General features: G+C 45.5%; 1 protein-coding gene across 1 annotated transcript; it reads right to left on the bottom strand.

Annotated features, from left to right (window-relative positions):
* Positions 1-10088: 10088 nt before the first annotated feature.
* LOC140077733 (cytochrome P450 2A6-like) lies at positions 10089-22295 on the bottom strand. Its single transcript, XM_072125168.1, has 9 exons — positions 22077-22295; positions 21125-21290; positions 18714-18863; positions 17942-18102; positions 16604-16780; positions 14753-14894; positions 12740-12927; positions 11273-11414; positions 10089-10451 (listed from the first exon to the last, which is right to left on the bottom strand). The coding sequence occupies exons 1-9, from the start codon at positions 22257-22259 to the stop codon at positions 10270-10272; spliced, it is 1491 nt and encodes a 496-aa protein (XP_071981269.1). The 5' UTR covers positions 22260-22295; the 3' UTR covers positions 10089-10269.
* Positions 22296-23608: the final 1313 nt, after the last annotated feature.

The raw sequence follows: 23608 nt of genomic DNA on the forward strand, positions 1-23608 counted from the left end.
CGTTTTATTAATGTGGCACTCTGCTGGACGTTTTATTAATGGGGCACTCTGCTGGATGTTTTATTAATGGGGCACTCTGCTGGATGTTTTATTAATGAGAGCACTCTGCTGGACATTTTATTAATGGGGGTATTCTGCTGGAGATTTTACTAATGGGGGCACTCTGTTGGACATTTTATTAATGGGGGCACTCTGCTGGACATTTTATTAATGGGGCACTCTGCTGGACATTTTATTAATGGCGGCACTCTGCTGGACATTTTATTAATGGGGGCACTCTGCTGGACATTTTATTAATGGGGGCACTCTGCTGGACGTTTTATTAATGGGGGCACTCTGCTGGACATTTTATTAATGGGGCACTCTGCTGGATGTTTTATTAATGTGGCACTCTGCTTGAACGTTTTATTAATGGGGGCACTCTGCTGGACGTTTTATTAAATGGGCACTCTGCTGGACATTTTATTAATGGGGACACTCTGCATTAAAGTCCCATCAGGCTGCAGTGTAAGTTAAAGGCAGCTGCGTTCTGAGAGACGGTGATGTCATCGTCTTCTCTTTTCCAATCTTGCCGGCTCTTAGTACGCGTCTGGCACGGCATAAATTATATTACGGTGCAGCCTGACGGGGGTTTTCTGCAGAGCACCACAGCCTAATTTGTGTATCTTATAAACTTGTTTTTTACAGAAATGCGGCCATGCAAAGTTATAAGAAATGAAGCTTGAAACACACTGGGACGAGACGGGGAGGTAAGTAATAGTCATCTACCATAAGGTCATCTGATTTACGAAGGTCGATCTCTTTTTCTATGTATTATGTGAGAGATCTGGGTCTATTATTACCGAGTGAATATCGTAACTATTTCCCTTACCATTTTCTCATCCAAAAAATTCACAATAAATGGAGTGGGCAGGTTCCCAACCATTTTTTTTACTGACTCAATGGGGCAGATTTACTTACCCGGTCCATTCGCGATCCAGCGGCGCGTTCTCTGTGGTGGATTCGGGTCCGGCCGGGATTCACTAAGGCAGTTCCTCCGACGTCCACCAGGTGTCGCTGCTGCGCTGAAGTTGCCCGGAATGCACTGAAGTTCACCGTCCTCCACTGGATGCAGGTAAGCGCGTGTGTAAGCGACACTGTTTTTTGCGTCGGTTTTTCCGAATCCGTCGGGTTTTCGTTTGGCCACGCCCCCCGATTTCCGTCGCGTACGTGCCAGCGCCGATGCGCCACAATCCAATCGTGTGCGCCAAAATCCCAGGGCAATTGAAGGGAAATCGGCGCAAATCAGAAATATTCGGGTGACACGTCGGGAAAATGCGAATCGGGCCCTTAGTAAATGACCCCCAATTGGGCAGATTTACTTACCTGGTCCTGTTGCGATCCCGCGGTGCATTGTCCAATGAGGATTCGGGTCTGTTGCGATTCAGTAAGATCCTGCGTCCAATTTCCTGCATGTGTCGCTGCTGCGCCGAGGTCTGCCGGAGTTCACCTTCTTCTTCCCGGTGCATGTGAGAGCTTGATTTTGCGACACAATTTTGTTTTTAAATTCCACGGTGTGTCCGAATCCGTTGGGTTGTCAGACGGTACGCCCCCCGATTTCTGTTGCATGCAAGTCGGCGCAGATGCGCCACAATCCGATCACGTGCGCCAAAAATTTGGCGCAAAAAGGAAATATTTGGGAAACCTGAAAGAATCGCAAATCCCTATCCTCCAAATCCATCCCTTTATCCTGAAGGGAATCTATCTGCTGTGTTTCTGCCATGTTCCTCTTCTGCCGGCTCTATGAGCCGGTGGCTGGAGACTATGACGCTGCTTTGATGTCTCCCAAATTAGTTTGCATTTACCAACACTAAAAAAGAACCTTCCATGTTCTGGCCAAATATTGTAAATCTGCAGATCATATTTTGCTCTTGTTGGCTGATCTGCTCTTCCAATAACACGTTACACGTCTCCAATAAGTGAAAAACTTGCATGAACTCAAATTAAACTCGTTTCACATTGTTGGCTCTCAAATCCTGTAGATATCAGCTATGAAGCAAGACCTTTGCTTGACGTTTGGATCAGATTTCCAGAAGGTTAATGTTGTCAGGTGAATCAAGTTCATTAAAGGGGTTGGTCACTTTACCTCTTGTTTTTGTAATGTGTGTGGGTGGGTTGCAGTGGAGGTGAGGTTGCAGTGTGCTTATCTACCTATATAATAGGGGTGGAGTGTGGCTACAGTGTGCTGGCTACCTATATACTGGGGGGATGCATTGTACTGGCTGCCTACATACTGGGGGGATGCAGTGTGCTGGCTACCTACATACTGGGGGGATTCAGTGTGCTATCTACCTATATACTAGGGGAGGAGTGTGGCTACAGTGTGCTGGCTAAATACTGGAGGATGCAGTGTGCTGGCTACCTATATACTTGGGGAATGCAGTGTGCTGGCTACCAATATACTGGGGGGATGCAGTGTGCTGGCTACCTATATACTGGGGGGATGCAGCGTGCTGGCTTCCTATATACTAGGGGGTGGAGGGTGGCTAGCGTGTGGTGGCTACCTATATACTGGGGGGATGCAGTGTGCTGGCTACCTATATACTGGGGGGATGCAGCGTGCTGGCTAAATTTAGGGGGTGCAGCGTGCTGGCTGAATACAAGGGGATACAGTGTGCTGGCTACCTATATACTTGGGGAATGCAGTGTGCTGGTTACCTATATACTGGGGGGATGCAGTGTGTTGGCTACCTATATACTGGGGGGATGCAGTGTGTTAGCTACCTATATACTGGGGGAATACAGTGTGCTGGATGCCTATATCCTGGGGGGGATGCATTGTGCTGGATACCTATATACTGGTGGAGAAGGGGGAATGTGGTGTGCTGGCTACCTATAATTTAGGGGGATGCATTGTGCTGGCTACCTATATACTGGAGGATGCAAGGTGCTGGCTACCTATATACTGGGGGATGCAGGGTGCTGGCTACCTATATACTGGGGGGGTTGCAGTGTGCTGGATGCCTATATACTGGTGGGGAAGGGGGAATGCGGTGTGCTAGCTACCTATAATTTAGGGGGATGCATTGTGCTGGCTACCTATATACTGGGGGGGATGCATTGTGCTGGATACCTATATACTGGTGGAGAAGGGGGAATGTGGTGTGCTGGCTACCTATAATTTAGGGGGATGCATTGTGCTGGCTACCTATATACTGGGGGGGATGCATTGTGCTGGATACCTATATACTGGTGGAGAAGGGGGAATGTGGTGTGCTGGCTACCTATAATTTAGGGGGATGCATTGTGCTGGCTACCTATATACTGGGAGGATGCATGGTGCTGGTTACCTATATACTGTGGATGCAGTGTGCTGGCTACCTATATACTGGGGGGGTTGCAGTGTGCTGGGTACCTACATAATGAGTGGGTGGGGGTTATTATGTTTTTAAGTTGCCATTCAGAATATTCAGTATTTGGATTCTCCAGTTTTCTCCCTGTGGTTACCAGCTCAGTTCCCGTCCTGCTGGGGCGATGCCATAAAGTGTGTGATCAATGATATGTATACAGGTGCATCATCAAATATATATATCTAATAGAGAGGGGCACAGTATATGTATCTCATAATGGGGATGCTAATAGAAATTTCAAACAGCACACGCAATAGGGAAAGTTGGGTGCGAGCTCACTGAGATCGGGCTCCAGATCCTCCAAATAGAAAAATCAAAGGTAAGCAGCACTCCGAGACGTCAGATGTCAGGTAGCCAAAAAGGTGACGATCTTTATTCCATGTTTAATGGGGATGACGGCATTTAGTGCAGGGGCACGGTATATAGCTGATACGGTACGGATTAGAAGGGGGGGGCTCATTGTATTAATTTATTATAGGGGTCCTGTATACATGTAAATTAGAGGGTTCTGTACATAAGTACTGTATATATGTATATAGGAGATTGGTCCTGGTGCTGTGTTTCTGTACGATGCTTAGTTCTAGTTCTGTACTTATGTGCTGGATACTCCATACTGGTGCTGGGCGTGGAGTAGCTGCGCCGTGTACCCTCAGCTCCGCCTACTCCACGCCTACAGTAGCCTCTTTAGAAAATTTGCATATTACTCTGATTAAAGATTAGAAAACATAGAGGGGAGTAAAGGATTAGCCCTAAAAAGGACTATCCTTACATATGTTAGATGCACCTACCACCGCATTTACCTTAATACCTAGTGGTAGGTATCCTTTAATAACCGAGAGGTAACATTCACCCTGTGCAACAAGTTACCTAGACACTGCTTGGGATCTGTAATAGTAAGCCACCGGCTTCAGGGGCCAGTAATGCAGTTTCTCCTCCTCCTGCTCAGACCAGATATTCGGCTGGGGAGAAGGTGGCGGTCATTACCCCTTCTGCCTTTCCTTACTACTGCTGAACCATCACTACACAGTGGTGAGAGGAAGCGGCAGTGCCAATGCCCCTATAGACCCGGCGGTGGGACGGCTGCTCGGTGCTGCACCCCTGTTGATCTTGTAGATAAAGTAATATGGAATATAAAAAAATCACTAAAATCTTCTAACAACATGTAATGTATAAAACATCATTCTAACAATAGTCATTTTGTGTCCTTTTTATCTGCACCCCTCACCCTTCTCCCTCATTGTAGAATATCTCCTCCTTGTTGTCATATAACAAATAATAACATGAATGATTGAGAAACTTGGATGAACCCGGTGGAACGTTAAATGCATGAACTCGGATCCCCTCAGATTAAACGCGCTTCACCCGCTGGCACCTTTACCATCAGGTATGAAGTAGGAGCTGGCACTGGATGCCAATCTGATAAGCAGAAGGTCAACATCGTGGGGCGAATCGAGTTTATTATGGAGAGAAAGTTAATATTTACAAAACGAGACTTTCCTTAATGTGCACTGCGGTTCCCTCCTGCACTTTCATGGCTCATGGGACCAGTTGTACTGTTCCTTTAATTTGTACCTGATGTAGAGTTGAGCAGAACCGAAACACCATTGGGTAATACCCAATGATCGGTGCTGACGGGTGTTAACCCTTTAATGTAATTAATAAAACGATTAGTGCATATAAGATCCACATATTATCTGCTGTAATTCACTCAATATGACATTAGATGGCGCTGTTACTCCCTGGAAAAATCATAGATCTAATGGTTTTGATTTTCAATGCGTGATAACTACATATGGTGCTGCAAGATGTGCCTGGGTATAATGCTCCTGGGTATGATGAACCTGCATATGATGCGCCTAAGTGTGCTGGCTACCTATATACTAGGGGGTGGAGTGTGGCTACATTGTGCTGGCTACCTATATACTGAGGGGATGGAGTGTGCTGGCTACCTAAATACTGAGGGGATGGAGTGTGCTAGCTACCTATATACTGCGGGAGGATGCAGTGTGCTGGCTACCTATATACTGGGGGGATGTAATGTGCTGGCTGTCTATATACTGGTGGGATGAAGTGTGCTGGCTACCTAATTACTGGTGGGATGGAGTGTGCTGGCTACCTAAATACTGGGGGGATGGAGTGTGCTGGCTACCTATATACTGGGGGATAGAGTGTGCTGGCTACCTATATACTGGGGGATGCAGTTTGCTGGCTACCTATATACTGGGGGAGGATGCAGTGTGCTAGCTACCTATATACTAGGGGCATGGAACGGCCTGGCTACCTATAAACTGGGGGGATGGAGTGTGCTGGCTACCTATATACTAAGGAGGATGCAGTGTGCTAGCTACCTATATACTAGGGGGATAGAACGCGCTGGCTACCTATATACTGGGGGATGGAGTGTTCTGGCTACCTATATACTGAGGGGATGGAGTGTGATGGCTACCTATACACTGAGGGGATGCAGTGTGCTGGCTACCTATATACTAAGGAGGATGCAGTGTGCTGGCTACCTATATACTGGGGGGATGGAATGTGCTGGCTACCTATATACTGGGGGGATGGAGTGTGATGGCTACCTATCTACTGGGGGGATGGAGTGTGCTGGCTACCTTTATACTGGGGGGATGGAGTGTGCTGGCTACCTATATATTTCAAATTAATTAATAAAACGATTAGTGCATATAAGATCCACATATTATCTGCTGTAGTTCACTTAATATGACGTTAGATGGCGATGTTACTCCCTGGAAAAATCAGAGATCTTGTGGTTTTGATTTTCAATGTGTGATAAATACATATGCTGCAGCAAGATGCACCTGTGTATGATGCTCCTGGGTATGATGCGCCTGGGTGTGATGCGCCTGGGTATGATGCACCTGGATATGATGTGCCTGAGTGTGCTGGCTATTTATATACTAGGGGGTGGAGTGTAGCTACATTGTGCTGGCTACCTATATACTGGGGGGATGGAGTGTGCTAGCTACCTATATACTGGGGGAGGATGCAGTGTGCTGGCTACCTATATACTGGGGGGATGGAATGTGCTGGCTGCCTATATATGGTGGGATGGAGTGTGCTGGCTACCTAAATACTGGGGAAATGGAGTGTGCTGGCTACCTATATACTGGGGTGATGCAGTGTGCTGGCTACCTATATACTGGGGTGATGCAGTGTGCTGGCTATCTATATACTAGGGGGATGGAGTGTGCTGGCTACCTGTATACTGGGGGAGGGTGCAGTGTGCTGGCTACCTATATACTAGGGGGATGGAATGTGCTGGCTGCATATATACTAGGGGATGGAGTGTGCTGGCTACCTATATACTGGGGGATGCAGTGTGCAGGCTACCTATATACTGGGGGAGGATGCAGTGTGCTGGCTACCTATATACTGGGAGGATGGAGTGTGCTGGCTACCTTTATACTGGGGGGATGGAGTGTGCTGGCTACCTATATATTTTAAATTAATTAATAAAACGATTCGTGAATATAAGATCCACATATTATTCACTGTAATTCACTCAATTTGTCACTAGATGACACTGTTACTCCCAGGAAAAATCACAGATCTAATGGTTTTGATTTACAATGTGTGATACATATGGTGCTGCAGGATGTGCCTGGGTATGATGGGCCTGGGTATGATGCACCTGGGTGTAATGCGCCTGGGTATGATGCGCCTGGGTATGATATGCCTGGGTATGATGCGCTTGGGTATGATGCACCTGGGTGTAATGCGCCTGGGTATGATGCGCCTGGGTATGATGTGTCTGGGTATGATATGCCTGGGTACGATGCGCCTGGGTACAATGCTCCTGGGTATGATGCGCCTGGGTACAATGCTCCTGGGTATGATGCCCCTGGGTACGATGCGCCTGGGTACGATGCACCTGGGTATGATGCTCCTGGGTATGATGTGCCTGGGTATGATGCGCCGGAGTATGATGTGCCTGGGTATGATGCGCCGGGGTATGATGCACCTGGGTATGATGCACCTGGGTATGATGCTCCTGGGTATGATATGCCTGGGTATGATGCTACTGGGTATGATGTGTCTGGGTATGATGTGCCTGGGTGCGATGCACCTCAGTATGATGCGCCTGGGTATGATATGCCTGGGTATGATGTGCCTGGGTATGATGTGCCTGGGTATGATGTGCCTGGGTATGATGTGCCTGGGTATGATGCTCCTGGGTATGATGCGCCTGGGTACGATGCGCCTTGGTACGATGCTCCTGGGTATGATATCCCTGGGTATGATGCTACTGGGTATGATGCGCCGGGGTATGATATGCCTGGGTATGATGCGCCTGGGTATTATATGCCTGGGTATGATGCGCCTGGGTATGATGCGCCTGGGTATGATGCGCCTGGGTATGATGCGCCTGGGTATGATGCGCCTCGGTACGATGCGCCTGGGTATGATGCGCCTGGGTATGATGCACCTGGGTGTAATGCGCCTGGGTATGATGCGCCTGGGTATGATGCGTATGATCTGCTTTGGTATGATGCGCCTTGGTACGATGCACCTGGGTACGATGCACCTGGGTACGATGCGCCTGGGTACGATGCGCCTGGGTATGATGCGCCGGGGTATGATATGCCTGGGTATGATGCGCCTGGGTATGATGCACCTGAGTATGATGCGCCTGAGTATGATGCGCCTGGGTACGATGCGCCTGGGTACGATGCGCCTGGGTATGATGCACCTGGGTGTAATGCGCCTGGGTATGATGCGCCTGGGTATGATGCGTATGATCTGCCTGGGTATGATGCGCCTTGGTACGATGCACCTGGGTACGATGCACCTGGGTGTAATGCGTCTGGGTATGATGCGCCTGGGTATGATGCGCCTGGGTATGATGCGCCGGGGTATGATGCGCCGGGGTATGATGCTCCTGGGTATGATGCGCCTGGGTACGATGCTCCTGGGTACGATGCTCCTGGGTACGATGCTCCTGGGTACGATGCTCCTGGGTATGATATCCCTGGGTATGATGCTACTGGGTATGATGCGCCGGGGTATGATATGCCTGGGTATGATGCGCCTGGGTATGATATGCCTGGGTATGATGCGCCTGGGTATGATGCGTATGATCTGCCTGGGTATGATGCGCCTTGGTACGATGCACCTGGGTACGATGCGCCCTGGTACGATGCGCCTGGGTATGATGCGCCGGGGTATGATGCGCCGGAGTATGATGTGCCTGGGTATGATGCACCTGGGTATGATTCACCTGGGTATGATGCTCCTTGGTATGATATGCCTGTGTATGATGCTACTGGGTATGATGTGTCTGGGTATGATGTGCCTGGGTGCGATGCACCTCAGTATGATGCGCCTGGGTATGATATGCCTGGGTATGATGCGCCTGGGTATGATGCACCTGGGTATGATATGCCTGAGTATGATGCGCCTGGGTATGATGCGCCTGGGTACGATGCTCCTGGGTATGATATCCCTGGGTATGATGCTCCTGAGTATGATGCTCCTGGGTATGATGTGCCTGGGTATGATGCGCCTGGGTATGATATGCCTGGGTATGATGCACCTGGGTATGATGCGCCGGGGTATGATGTGCCTGGGTACGATGCGTCTGGGTATAATGTGCCGGTTACACAAGGGGCGTAACTACAGCCGCAGCAGCCGCTATGGGGCTCACAGTGTCAGGGGGCCCACGTCAGACCTGACACTAAAGAATGGAGGATGTGCACTATTAGATACATATAATGCAGCACATTGTGTAAATATATATATATTATATGATATGTATATAACATATATGTGATGTATATACCCTGTATATGTGTGTATTTGTGATGTGTATATGGTGTGTATATATGCTATGTATGTGTATATATATGCTGTATGTCTGTATATGGCACTGTACATGTGATGTGTATTTGTTGTATATGTGTTTATCTGTGATATGTATATTATGTATAGTGTGTATATATGCCACATCCTTTACTAATCACTATTGTGTTCCGACTAGTCGGCACAGTGGACCCCCGACACATTGGGCCCCATAGACGCCACCATGGCTGCAAAAGTGGAAATTATGTCCATACTGTAGACACTTTGACCAAGAGGAACATAACGTTGTGTGGAGAGTAGCCTTAGACTACAGAATGACCAGACGTCCTACTGCAGGGAGAGATGCCTGGAGCCAGAAGGGTTAAGACACGAGTTCATACTGGGCAGCGCCCTCTCCAATGGATTGACAGGGAGCTGTAGAGCCCGTGCTTGTTGACTTTGTGAGCATTGTTGGGTAGATTAAGATTGTGTTGCAATGATTACATAAAGGCAGACACCACCCACATATTATAGGTAGGAGCATCTAATCCACTCACGTGCTACAGACTAAATATAATACGTCTCCACAGAAATCCTGGGTCGGTTTTGGTAAGTTATATGATGCTTTGAAAAAAGTAAATCTTTACGGGCTAGACCATAGGTAGACCATTCCAACCCAAGTGTCTTAGGTCCTTCACACATCTACATGAGGAATGTCCTTTGACCTCAGTGGCTGTAGAAGGCCACCACTGGGGCCAGTGAATCTCTACAGGGGTGACCTACCCTCTAACGACCCTCATCCTACAAGAGCCGAGCAGGAGCTGTAGAAGTCACCATCAGTGACTAAGCCTCTTGGTCCTGGATCTTGGCCAAAATAAAACTGTATAAATTGACACTATGTTCCAATATATATTTTTTTCTACCAAAATATAAGACTTTTTCAACAAAGAGGATGAATAATTATCGATATTATATAACATTAGCATATTGACGAGGTCACCACAGCAGCTGTTGGCAAAACGATTTTTCTTCGAGCCTTGACAACGTTGGTGCAGAAGTTTAACCGATGATAAAAAACTTCTCAACGCGGGGTGAAAGCCAACTGGTAATAACGGGGAAAATTTCCAAATCCACTCAGCAAAGGTGTCAAGTCTATGTCTTCTATGTCCACCGGGGACCAAAGGCTGAAGTTCTGTAGAATGGTGGTGAAGAACAGGAAGAGCTCCATCCTTGCGAGACCTTCTCCGACACAAACTCGTTTTCCTAGAGGTAAAGACATTTCTAAGTTAATTGATGTTAAGAGGTTGTCCAGGAATCTAAAAAAATATGTTATACATGACTGGGGGGGGGCTAAAAAACAATAAAGCTCTCATAGTCACCCCCTCCGGTGCTCTGTTCTCCTGCCGGGGCTTTGTTTGTATACACAGGTCGGTGGTGCTTCCTGACCACAGCCACGTGCCTGCTACTGCCTGAACTCCTGCTGTAGTGGACATTCGGCTGTGGTCTGGATGGCAACCAGAGACCCAGTAGTGATGGGCGATGTTCAAAAATTTGTCAAAACGTTTTTATTTTTAACACCAAACAACTCTCAAATAATCTTGAAAAACTATGGGGCACATTTACTAAGGGTCCGAACGCCGCATTTTCGTCGGGTTTCATGATTTTTTCCCTTTTGTGCTGAAGTGCCCCAGCTTTTTGGTGCACGCGATCGGATTGTATCGCATCGGCGCCAGATTGCATGCAACAAAAATAGGGGGGGCAGGCGTGGACGTCGGACAACCCGACTGATTCGGACAAACCATGGAATGCAAGTACCAAATTGTGTCGCAAGATCAAGCACTTACATGCACCGGGAAGATGGTGACACACAATCTTAGTGAATCGCGGCAGCTCCAAATCCTCGTCGGACACTCTGGATCAGCGACGTCAACAGGACGGGTAAGTAAATGTGCCCTTTTCTTGTATTTGTTTTTTACGCCCAATAATAACATTGTAAATTAAAAGTCGTTTTGAAAATTAGACCAGTTCTCATGTTCCTCGGGCTGAGGAAAGCTCCTGGGTATTGCTTAATTCCGAGCACTTACCTGAAGAGAACGGCATGAATCCCTCATTCCGAATGAATTTCCCTTTGTCATCCAAGAAATGTTCCGGATTGAACTGATTTGGGGATTTAAACTGCTTTGGATCTCGCAGGACGGAGCCGAGCATCGGATAGATGGTCGTACCCTAGGAAAACAATCCTAGATAATACAACTGCTTCCATTTAGAGGGAGTCCCACAAATAATATTTTGACCTAAGTGAGTGTTGGAAACTTTTTGCGATCATGTGGATATAGTGGAAAAGTTAATTTGTACAAAAAAAAAAACCCCTTAAAGTGAACCTGTCACCAGGAATGTCATTTTTAGCTAGGGACAGGTTCCAAAAATCATTACAAAACCCTTTCTGAATCATTACAGTACTTTCTAAAACTTTATTTCACCTGTCTCCCTGCCAACTTTTTGTGATGAGTCTCAAGGGCTGTTGCAGCTTCTGAGTCTGAGACACAGGCACACAGGCAACACCCTTTACTTCCAGGGACTCACCACATGCTGCTAGCAGGGAGCCAGGTAATGTAAAATCAAGTTTTATAAAGTAGTGAAATGATTCAGAAAATGCATTTTTAAAATTAGCATAGCATAGTCTATTGGAACCTTTCATTTCACCAGTTAAAAATTGGATTCCTGGTTATAGGTTCACTTTAAGATCCTTATATAATTGAGTTGTACTAGTGTTGTTACTTAAAGGGAACCTGTTCCGAGCTTTTACCCCATTAAACTACTATCCCCTCTGATTGGGTCTGGAACATTGTTTCTAGAATTAGTTTCTATGTTAATACTAACTTGTTTACCTATAACAAAATAAATCTCCTCTAAATGAATATGTAAATGAGATGAAAAGAGTCACTTTTGGACAGAGATAAATGACTTTCATAGGCTGAAGATGGTCTTATCATGGTGCTACAGACCACTGGTGTCATTGTAAAGATTAGAATTCTCTCGGATCGCAGAATTGGAGTTCTGTGAGCAATAGAACCAAGATATAGTTGGGAATATGACCTCCAGATAAAGATTAGATTCCAGACTATGGTGGTGATTTCTGAAGCGCTGGCTCATTGTGCGTCAGTGTTTGATGTTAACCCTGTCCCTTATGGTGCCCGACCCTTTGGCAGGAACTGGCATAGAGTTGTGCTATAACCTACTCCAGGAATGAGCAGGCAATAGCTAAAGCTCCATGCATGGTGAACTTAGACTACCCCATACCCTCTTGGTGTGGAGTAGGTATTAAGGCAGAAATAGTCATATGTGTGTATAAAACCTTGACGTACAATCCATCATCAATCTCCCCCTCTGTCTTTAATGACTTGTTCCTTTAGCTCCCAGAATCACAGGTCTGATGTCATTTAGAAGTTGAAATTCTCATCTTTACAATGAGACCAGTAATGGTAATAGCCCAAGAAAGAGGCGTCTTAAGTAACGTCTATTATTAACAACAGAAATAAGTCATTTTTTACCTCTGGAATAAAATAATCTCTAAATTTTAGGTCCTGAGTTGCTTTACGTGGGACTCCCAATGGAAGGAGGTCAATGAATCTTTGAATTTCGTGGATGACAGCGTCCATATATGGCATCTGAGGTCGATCCTCTATACACGGAGCCCTGTCCCTTCCGATGACGTTGTCAATCTCCTGATGGAGGCGTTCTGTGTAGATGGAAGTAATTTTTAGATGAGCAGGTCCAGTGCACCAATCGACTCTTATACTCTAAATCTCTGGAAATGATGTATATTTGAGAGCCAGGACAAAAAGTTGTATTTTGTCATTACTACCAGGGTGTATAACTTATGTAAAAAGACTCTTCCCTATATGTACCATCAGAAATCTACCTATTGTGGCACATTTACTTATTCGGTCCCGCGGAGTTCATGGAAGTGCATTGTCCCACCGGAATGCACTGTGCCGCGATTCACTAAGATTGTGCGTACGATATCCTGCATGTGTCGCTTCCCCGCTCAGGTCCCTGGAGTTCTCCTTCTTCCTCCTGGTGCATGTAAGTGCATTGTCCGTGTATAATGCACTGTGCCGCGATTCACTAAGATCCTGCGCCCGATATCCTGCATGTGTCGCTCCCCCGCTCAGGTCCCTGGAGTTCACCTTCTCTCTTCTTGGTGTATGTAAGTGCATTGTCCGTGTATAATGCGCTGTGCGGGGAGTCACTAAGATCCTGCGCCCGATATCCTGCATGTGTCGCTTCCTTGCTCAGGTCCCCGGAGTTCACCTTCTTCTTCCTGGTGCATGTAAGTGCATTGTCCGTGTATAATGCGCTGTGCGGGGAGTCACTAAGATCATGCACCCGATATCCTGCATGTGTCGCTTCCCCACTCAGGTCCCTGGAGTTCACCTTCTCTCTTCTTGGTGCATGTAAGTGCATTGTCCGTGTATAATACGCTGTGCGGGGAGTCACTAAGATCATGCACCCGATATCCTGCATGTGTCGCTTCCCCACTCAGGTCCCTGGAGTTCACCTTCTCTCTTCTTGGTGTATGTAAGTGCATTGTCCGTGTATAATGTGCTGTGCGGGGAGTCACTAAGATCCTGCACCTGATATCCTGCATGTGTCGCTTCCCCACTCAGGTCCCTGGAGTTCACCTTCTCTCTTCTTGGTGCATGTAAGTGCATTGTCCGTGTATAATACGCTGTGCGGGGAGTCACTAAGATCATGCACCCGATATCCTGCATGTGTCGCTTCCCCACTCAGGTCCCTGGAGTTCACCTTCTCTCTTCTTGGTGTATGTAAGTGCATTGTCTTGCAACACAATTTGAAAGTTAAATCCCGCCCTCAGTCCGAATCAGTCAGATCGTCGACGGCCCAACCCCCGATTTCTGTCACATGAAATCCAGCACAGCTGCACCACAATCCGATTGTGATGATGCAACATAATCCCCAGTTAAATACCTGTCACAGCGGCGCAAATCTTGAAAACCGTGAACAGTCCGACGAAAGTGCGATCCGCGACCCTTAGTAAATGAGCCCCATTATGGTAGGTTCCTATTTACCTACTAAGCTCCACTATATCTTCACGTAATCCTATAATACTTTCTAAGCTAAACTTTATCTTTCTAATATGCAAATTTTCTGGAGAGGCTACTGGGGCGTGGAGCAGTCTCTCCTGGTAGTTGGAGCAAAAGCTTTTCCATGCAAACCTCCGATGGAGCTAGGAACAGTGTGAGGAGCATGCTGTGATCATCCAGGTAGGAGAGATGCAGAGGCTTCTGGAGCTTGGAAAAGTCTTTGCTCTAACTGCCAGGAGAGGCTACTCCACGCCCCAGTAGCCTCTCCGGAAAATTTGCATATAAGATAAAGTTTAGTTTAGGAAGCGTTATAGGATTAGGTGAAGATAGGATAGATAGATAGATAGATAGATAGATAGATAGATAGATTAGGTTTAGTAGGTCAATAGGAACCTACCTTCAGATCTACTTTAATTTCTGATGTTAAGTTTTTAGTATTTTAAGCACTTTACCGACCTTCAACATCCGGATATTTGAGGAGAATCATGAATCCATATCGCAGGGTTGTGCTAACAGTTTCTGTCCCAGCACCAAACAAATCGAACGTGGTATTGACAATGGCTTCCGTATTAAACTCACTCGCAGGAACGTCTTTTTCCTGTTGAAATAGGATTTCCATACCATAATTTAAAATCCCCTTGACCCCTTTGTGATCGATGGGCATTGGGGCACGATTGTTTCAGTAATTACATATATTTTTTCTTTTTAAATTTGCCAATAATTGACTAAAAAATGTGAAAAAAATGCTCTTTTAAGTTAAAAGCTTAAAGTTTTTTTTAATGAGCAGTAACTTTTACTAAACTATGTTATGAATATGTACAGCATCATTCCATCACCAAAAGAAGTGAAAGTGTTTCCTACAGCTTCTTCTACATTCTGCCTTCAGCTGACAGGCCTAAATCTCCTGAACCCTGGCACCTAGAAACACAAATTAATTGTGTTGTTATAATAAACAGGAAAGTCTCACCTTTAATTTGATACATGGATTGTGTATGGTTGCTTCACAAAACCAGAGATATCCACTCTTAGGGGACATGTATCTTTATTTTGTTTTTTTTTTCTCTTCTTTTTGCAGGTTTTTTTAAATTTTTTGGGACCTTTTAGGTGCATTTTTGCGACTGTGCCAAGGTCGTAAAAAGTGAGCCGGTGGTTGTGTCTGTTACAGTGTTCCTAAATGTATCTTTCCAAGACAGATGTTTTCTTTGTTTTGCAACTTTTTAGGTGCAAATTAGAGACGTTTTAGGTGCAAAACAAAGTACAACTGACCCCATGTTCAGTTCCATACATGCACCTAAAAAGTCGCATAAGACCCACAAATCAGAGACAAAAAAAGCAGACATGTATCACAGTGCCAAATTTAGAAAGATACAAAGCACTGCTAGAGTATGCCGACTTCAGCCAAGTTTAAAAAGTTGCAAAGGAAAACAAATAATACATGTGCTCTTTTAAGTCACAATTGAAATAGAAGCTGTACATAAAAATGTATCATGTATCATGGTGGATATTTCTGGTTCTGTGACAGAATTCCTACACAAAGGGGAGATTTACTTGTTTAATATGACACCGGAATGGTGTTTCTAGGTGCCAGGGTTCTGAAGATTGTTTGAAGTTGGTCACTGTCAAGACGTTTATCAACATCCTTTCTGCACATAGGACTTATAGCTGTATGGCACTAGTGAAGGGGTTAATGTTAAGATTAAACTTAAAGAGGACCTGTCACCCAAATTTTCGGCACTAGGAGCTGCTTACTAATGTAAGCAGCTCCTAGTGCTTGAACAGACGCCTCAGTGTTAGAGTGATAGCGTTACCGAAAACCTCTGGGAATGCTATCAAACACTGCGGCGGGGTACAGTGTAAGAGGCTTTGCCTCTTCCTGGGACCACCCCGCTCGCTCCGTAGTCCAGCAGTGATGGCGAACCTTTTAGAGGTGCCCAAACTTCAACCAAAAGCCACTTATTTTTTGAAAAGGGCCAGCGCAGCAATTTAAGCAGTAATTTATTTCTCCTTGTTCTTTGACAACTTTCAATCATTCAGCCTCCTAAGGAGGGCAAATTCGCCTATTATTGTTGGAAGATTCTGTAGGAAAATTCTTTGAGTCCTGTCTGGTGAACTTCGTGCTGGGGTGATGGCCTGGGTGCCCACAGGGAGGGCTCCGAGTGCCGCCTGTGGCACCTTAGTAAGCAGCTCCTTGTGCCGAAAATTTGGATGACAGGCCCTCTTTGAAGACTAAAAAGACTAGCAGCATGATCAGCTATCACTTCCCTGCCTACTGTAAGTCCTTGTATAACAAATATGGAACTATTTTACCTGTTCTGTCTTGATAAGGAAGCAGTCAATGAAATCACGAGGATCATTGGGATCCAGAGTTTCCTTGTGCCTCTTCACGTGTTTTTTAATAATTTCGTGTATACCATCAATGGCTTTGAACATTTTGTGATGAGGTCCTGGGATCCTATCCATAACATTTGGATAAAGGTTGTAGACCTGAAGGGAATAGATGTAGTACAGTCATTTATCTGCTCGGTATCTGCTTTCTATTACTACTTTTTGAGATTTTTTTCTGTCTTCCCTTTGCAGTTTTTTGTGAACCGGAGTATGAAGTTGCCCCCCCCCCCAGCAGCAGCCGGATTTACCTAATGGGGCATGTACTATGCCAGGTCCAGCCTGGTGTAGAATTGCACTATAGCCCAGCCTGAATTAACCACTTTGTCACTGATCATCATCCCATCTTCAGCCCCTTTATAACAACTTGATTGGGGAAATCGGCACAATTCTTGCCCATGTCTCAGAAATGTCCTCTATGTCAGGGATTGTAATCCCAGATTTCAGGCGTCCAAGCCCAGATAAATGTGCCCCTAATGAGCCTTTTTTTGCACCTCCTTTGTCTTTGTAGTTTGGGCTCTTTGGGGCATATTTATCAGGGCCTCTGTGCCATGTCATTGGCGTAGAAGCACTGAAATAATCGCAAGTGCTAGCTTAATGCTAATTTTTGGCACTTGCGATTATTTAGCCCTCAACCACCATCACGACAGTGGGGCATGAATTGGCATGAAAGTATGCGCACACATGTGATAAGTCTCTGGCAGCATTTATTTGTATGCCGAGCAGGGCCTGCCATAGAAAAGATGCTGCGCAGGACCCTCTCAAGTACATCAAGTGGCTGAAGCCTCTTGACGTATCACGCTTCGAAAATGCAATGGCGGGGCTATCATGCACTGGGGCACAATAAACATACATTAACCTTTTCATCATGTGATCAGATAACCATCTACAATTACTGTGACATTGCTCTGCTCTAAAGATGGCGTCTGTGTCTGAAGACTACTCCCAAAGATGGCGTCAGCCAAGGGCCTCAGTTCCTCTATTCTCCCTCAGCCTGTGTAATCCTGTAGAAACAGGAAGTGCAGGGGGAGGGGAGACCTGCTCTATTCAGTGAAAAGACACCACTGAGGGGCTCTGGAAACACCCACCAGGCTTATTAGCATAAAAATAAGAGTCATGTTGCCTGGGTCTAAGAGTAAGTGTCCCTGGTTTATCATGATGGAGGTTGATGGTAGACAACGTGGTGATAAGATATTGATGTGGTCAAGTCATTGCAAGAAATTGATACAGTAAAGTAAACATATTGAGTGAAATTCTACTTGCCTGTCCCCAAATTGAGCTAAATCCTTTAAAGATTTCATTCATGAAACCCAGAATTGTTAGAAAATCTTTATCTTCATACTCAAATCGATCTCCAAGGACAACCGAACAGATGACATTGGAAACAGCTTTGGAAAAATAGAAAGTTGGATCCAATGGTTGACCTGCCATGGAAGAGACACATATGTCAAAAAGAACCACCAGCATTGTATATTATGAAATATATTTGTAACTTTATATGACTTTGCTCATTTGGCTCAATCTACACAGTAAAGCCAAGAAGTCTTCTTATTGTTCATAAAGCAATTCTCATAATTACATCTCAAACACCTCTTGAAACATTTGAGACCAGGTTGGACAGGTTCACCCTATATCAGGCTACATTCATAGGGACGTATGGTGGACGTAAATACATCCCCCATACATCGCAATGGCCTCGCGGTGCCGTACGGGAGCGGTACGGTGCAGCACCCGTGCGGCACCGTACTGTTCCGTAGCACTTAGAGAGATAGGACATGTCCTATCTTTTGATGGAATATGGCACCGTGCTCTATGTTGAGCTTTGGAGATGGGTGGGGGGGAGCGGCGCTCTACCCCATCTCCTCTCCCCGGCACCAATTTATGCCCGCCTGGCATACATCATGTGAATGCATCCTCAATCTAATAAGGAAGGTATGGAAAGACATTGGTGCACAACCATTTCTGTAATTATTTAAGCAACTTTTTGATTTTTGGTTTAAAAAATTCTAGAGAAGACTTTTCACCTAGTTCTTACCTTTGCTCTTTCGTAATTCATTCATAAGAAATTGGGCCTCTTCTTGGATTCTCTGTGCGATGCTTTTCTTACCCATCCCAAAGTTCCTCAATGTCATCAGCGAGAAGCGGCGCAGCTGTTTCCACCGCTCCCCGTTACTGCCCACCACACCTAAAATACATGTAGAATGTAAAACCACCTAGAAAAACACCTCAAACACCATAAGCAGAATCCTTCGAAAACATATCGACCAAAAAACCAATAAAACACAAAGCAATGACCCAAATATCATAAATATGATCAAAATATGGAATAGACAGGGCAGAATGGAGAATATTGGGCCTAGAATAATCATATAATAGTATAGAGAAATATATTGGATAACCACCAAATGGTGAAGTTGTTGTGGAGCTGCAGCGTCTCTTGGCACGGTTCCGAAATCAGTACCAAGATTGAGACGACGCGCTGCTCAGTTATTACATATATTTATTGTTAACAAGGACATTGGGGCAGATTTACTTCCCGGTCCATTCGCGATCCAGCGGTGCGTTCTCTGTGCTGGATTCGGGTCCGGCCGGGATTTATTAAGGTAGTTCCTCCGCTGTCCACCAGGTGGCGCTGCTGCGCTGAAGTTCCCTGGATCGCGCTGGAATACACCGAGCCGGGCTGAGTGAAGGTAAGTGCAAGCTCCACAACAGATTTTTTTTTTTAAAATGCAACGGTTTTTCCGAATCCGTCGGGTTTTCGTTCGGCCACACACCCGATTTCCGTCACGTGCATGCCAGCGCCAATGCGCCACAATCTGATCGCGTGCGCCAAAATCCCGGGGAAATTCAGGGAGAATCGGCGCAAATCAGAAATATTCGGGTAACACGTCAGTAAAACGCGAATCGGGCCCTTAGTAAAGGAGGGTGTTTCTGCCAGTAGGCAATAACTGCTATAGTCAGCCGGATTCCACGTGTTACACGTATTACACACTCTTGGCCCTGCATCGGTTGTTGTAAATATATTGTTTTAGGCTAAATTCACACTAATGTGTGCCCGTCGTACCGTAGCATGAGGGGAACACGTCAGCATCGGGGAGAGAAACATAAGGCAAGACTCGGTATTACGGGGAAAGATAAGACATGTCCTATCTTTCTCCCGGCTACTGAAACGGTACAACTATCAACAACTGAGCTTCCAAAGTGTACAAGGTCACACAATATGGATATAAGTTAGGCCTCATCCACACGGGCGTTGAGGGACGTATATACGTCCCCATAGGCTGGCAATCAGCTCCATACGGCGCAGTGCGCCCATTGCTGGCCTATGGGGAACGTATATCCGATGTATATACATCGGCTGTGTGAATGAGGCCTAACTTATATGCACATAGTGTGACCTTGCACACTATGGATACTCAGTAGTTGTACTATACATCATTGGGGGTCATTTACTAAGGGCCCGATTCGCGTTTTCCCGACGTATTACCCGAATATTTCCGATTTGCGCCGATTTTCCCTGTATTGCCCCAGGATTTTGGCGCCGGCACGCAGGCGATGGAAATCGGGGGGCGTGGCCGAACGAAAACCCGACGGATTCGGAAAAACCGCCGCATTAAAAAAAAAAAAAAAAAAGTGTCGCGGGACTTACCTTCACTAGGAATAGGCTGGTGAACTTCAGTGCATTCCGGCGGGCCTCGGCGGACTTCAGCGCAACAGCGACATCTGGTGGACGGCGGAGGAACTGCCTTAGTGAATCGCCGGAAGACCCGAATCCACCTCACAGAACGCACCGCTGGAACGCGAATGGACCGGGTAAGTAAATCTGCCCCATTGTGTCGCACAGCACTGGTCATTTTTCACTAGACTACACAAGTCCTTGCTGTACAATGGCATATATGAGTGTGGGGGGGTCTCGTTTAGTGTATCACCTTTACGAGTTCCATCTGGCTATTTTTTAGCATCTATTCTCTAAATAGTATTTTAAATTACATGTTGTGTATAGTTTATAATAACATTTTACCCTTTTTATGATATATGGGTCATATGTAGAATATAGTCTTGAAACAAAACCCTTAAAGGACATTTACCACCAGGATTAAAGATTATAAACCAAGCACAGTGACACAGTGAGGATCTGCTCTTCTTTAAGCTTCCTATGACCTTGTTTTTAAGAAAAAAAGGCTTTAAAAATTATGCAAATTAACACCTATGGGGCCCAGAGCCCCTCAGGATCATTTGCATAATTGTAAAAGCCTTTTTTTTAATAAAAACCATGGTATAATAAGCTAAGAGAAGAGCGGATCCTGTCAGAGGGGGGACACAGTAGTATGTCACTGTGCTTGGTTTACAATCCTTCATCCTGGTGGTAGATGTCCTTTAACGACAATGCAATGCAAGATAAGATTAATAATAAAGATATGAGAAAGATGCAGTTGTGGTCCTTACCTTGGCCTCCACAGGTTATCCTGTTCAGAAGTGGCATGTGCCCCCTGGCACCAAAATCCTCTGCGTTGCTAATGAGAGCCTCCTTCACCGCATCACAGCTACATAACACCACAACAGGGTCCATGCCCATATGGAGCAAATATACTGGTCCATACTTCTCGCCAAGCTAAGAGGGGATCGGCACAAGTCAATACAAATCCTCCTACGACCTCAAGGAGAAACAGCCCCGGTATTACTATCTACCCAGAACCACTCATGACCAACCTAAAGTAAATCTACCCTCAAAATCCATCAGGATAAACCCGACCCAGGCAGCGGGACGGAGGTCATTTTCTTATATGTTATCCATGGCCTCCTTCATTCTAAAATCAACCTTTAAAATTATGATAATAAGCTTGAAGAGACCCTGGGGGAAATTCATGTGCAGAAGTAGCTTTACAGGCTGTTACACTGTGCAGGAGAACTTTCCTACTGTGTGAGGTTACAACAGGCAGAGAAAAGGGGGAAGTTCTGAGGGAGCAAAGGGGGGAGGGTGAGACAGTGTAACATCCTGCGAAGCCAGAGAACGAAGGGGCTAAGTTAGCACTTATGGCTCACAATTTTAAAAGTCGATTGGATAACAAATATAAGAAGATACCGCAGTCCCGGTGCCTGGATCTATGGGTAATGTCCCTGCTTTATCATGATGGATTTTGATGATAAATTTCCTTTAAGGCTGAGTTTAAAAAAAAAATTTTGATGACTCAAAATCTGATTTCAAACCATGAATACGAAGTTTTGCAGGTCCTAATTCTATAAAAACTTTGTGTTTCTATGCCCTGCACTTGTCCATGTTCACGTTCACTAAAGCTATTTTTTTTTTTTTTTAACTATTCTATAAATCCGAAATATAGATTATAGGACGAAGGGAAATGTGGTGGAACAGTAAGTTAAGAAATTGATAGACACTTACCTTATAGAGTGACTTAAACACGTCTTTGCCGGTGAATTGGAGAAGGTTCCCCAGGATGGGCAGCGGTGTTGGACCTGGTGGTAGTTTCCCTTTGCTCTTCCCTTTCCGGGCTTGTGTTATACTGAGGACAATGAAGACTATGCACACGATTAGTAACAAGGTAGTGACTCCGATGATCTCCATCTTGACAAGTCTCTTTGATATTAACTATAGCACTAAGTGGATGAGGTCTATTTATACATAGGATCCCTCAAGAGGGTTGTATTTGGCAGACCTGATGCCAGGTTACCCAATAGGCGCCTCGATGTTTGTTTCTCTTGTGGATGTACTTATTTCTTTGGGCAGAATCCAGTCTCGCTGCTGAGACCGAAAAACAAGAAGCAAGAACATGACTCATTACACTGTAGATACAAAGAGCTAGAGGAATACAATTAACCTGTACGCTCCTGTGAGTATATACAATAGGACAATACACAGGTAAAAGCACTTATACCGTTAGCTCTCCGATTACATTATCTTCAGATGCCAAACCAGTTTATATGGTCACGGACTATATGAAGGTGAGGGAACTACTAGGGCTAGGGTCCAACAGAATGTAGTCTGGAGACTAGACCCAACCAATGAGGAGCCGGGTCCAGTAAAGAGTAAAATAAGGTTTTACGTTTCCGCTTCTGGACTGGTTGCTTCCTACAGTATTGGAATAAATTGAAGAAGTCCTCTTGATGTCTTTAACAACCCTAACTCTGTGCTGCCAGTAATAGTCACCACTGATTTCAGATAACCCAGAACTTTCTCTCAATCGCTGTTAATATTTTGGGTTCTCTTCTGTCAGATGGGTGGAGCCAGTCTGCCTGCTTCAGCTCAGGATCACCTATCTGACCATAGATAGCATTGACATTCAGTGATTGAGAATTGTGAGGGTTTGAGAGCAAATTCGAACCACACCGGAAAAAGTGTAGTGACTCCTATTGCAGAAGGCAATGAGTTGGAGTTGGTCAATTGGCAGACTCATCAAGATGAAGATGGAAAATGGTCAAAAGCATGTTAGGAGGGGCTTCTATTACCATGTCCCCACTAGACACCATGATGTGGCTCAATACAATCAATCCGAACAAAAGTTGAAATATACAACACATAGAATTTCAACATCCCCACCGGGGCCGTCAGCATGTGGGGGCAACGGGAACTAAACCTTGGTGTGGCTGACTATGGTGGTGGCTAGGCTACAGGTGTCTTATGTAGGCCTCTTCTGCACCCATCCAGACTGGCAAGGAATAAGGTGTTAAAAGTTTCCCTCAGGGTCACTCACAGTATCTCCCCAGCAGATGTTATGTGAGAGGCCATTATGGAAGAGACAGAACAGGCACACAGAGTAAAGTAGGGATCCTTAAACAACTTACTTTTCCTTTTATTGGCAGTCTCCAAACAGCAGCAACAGCGGGCTACTGAGAACTCCTTCCTATGAGGCTAGCAGGCTGTTGATTGGCTGGTTGTGGTGACAATGGCTTTCCAGAATGTCTACATGGAGTGCT

Source organism: Engystomops pustulosus, chromosome 9 (assembly GCF_040894005.1).
Source record: "Engystomops pustulosus chromosome 9, aEngPut4.maternal, whole genome shotgun sequence".
Classification (NCBI taxonomy): Eukaryota; Metazoa; Chordata; class Amphibia; order Anura; family Leptodactylidae; genus Engystomops; species Engystomops pustulosus.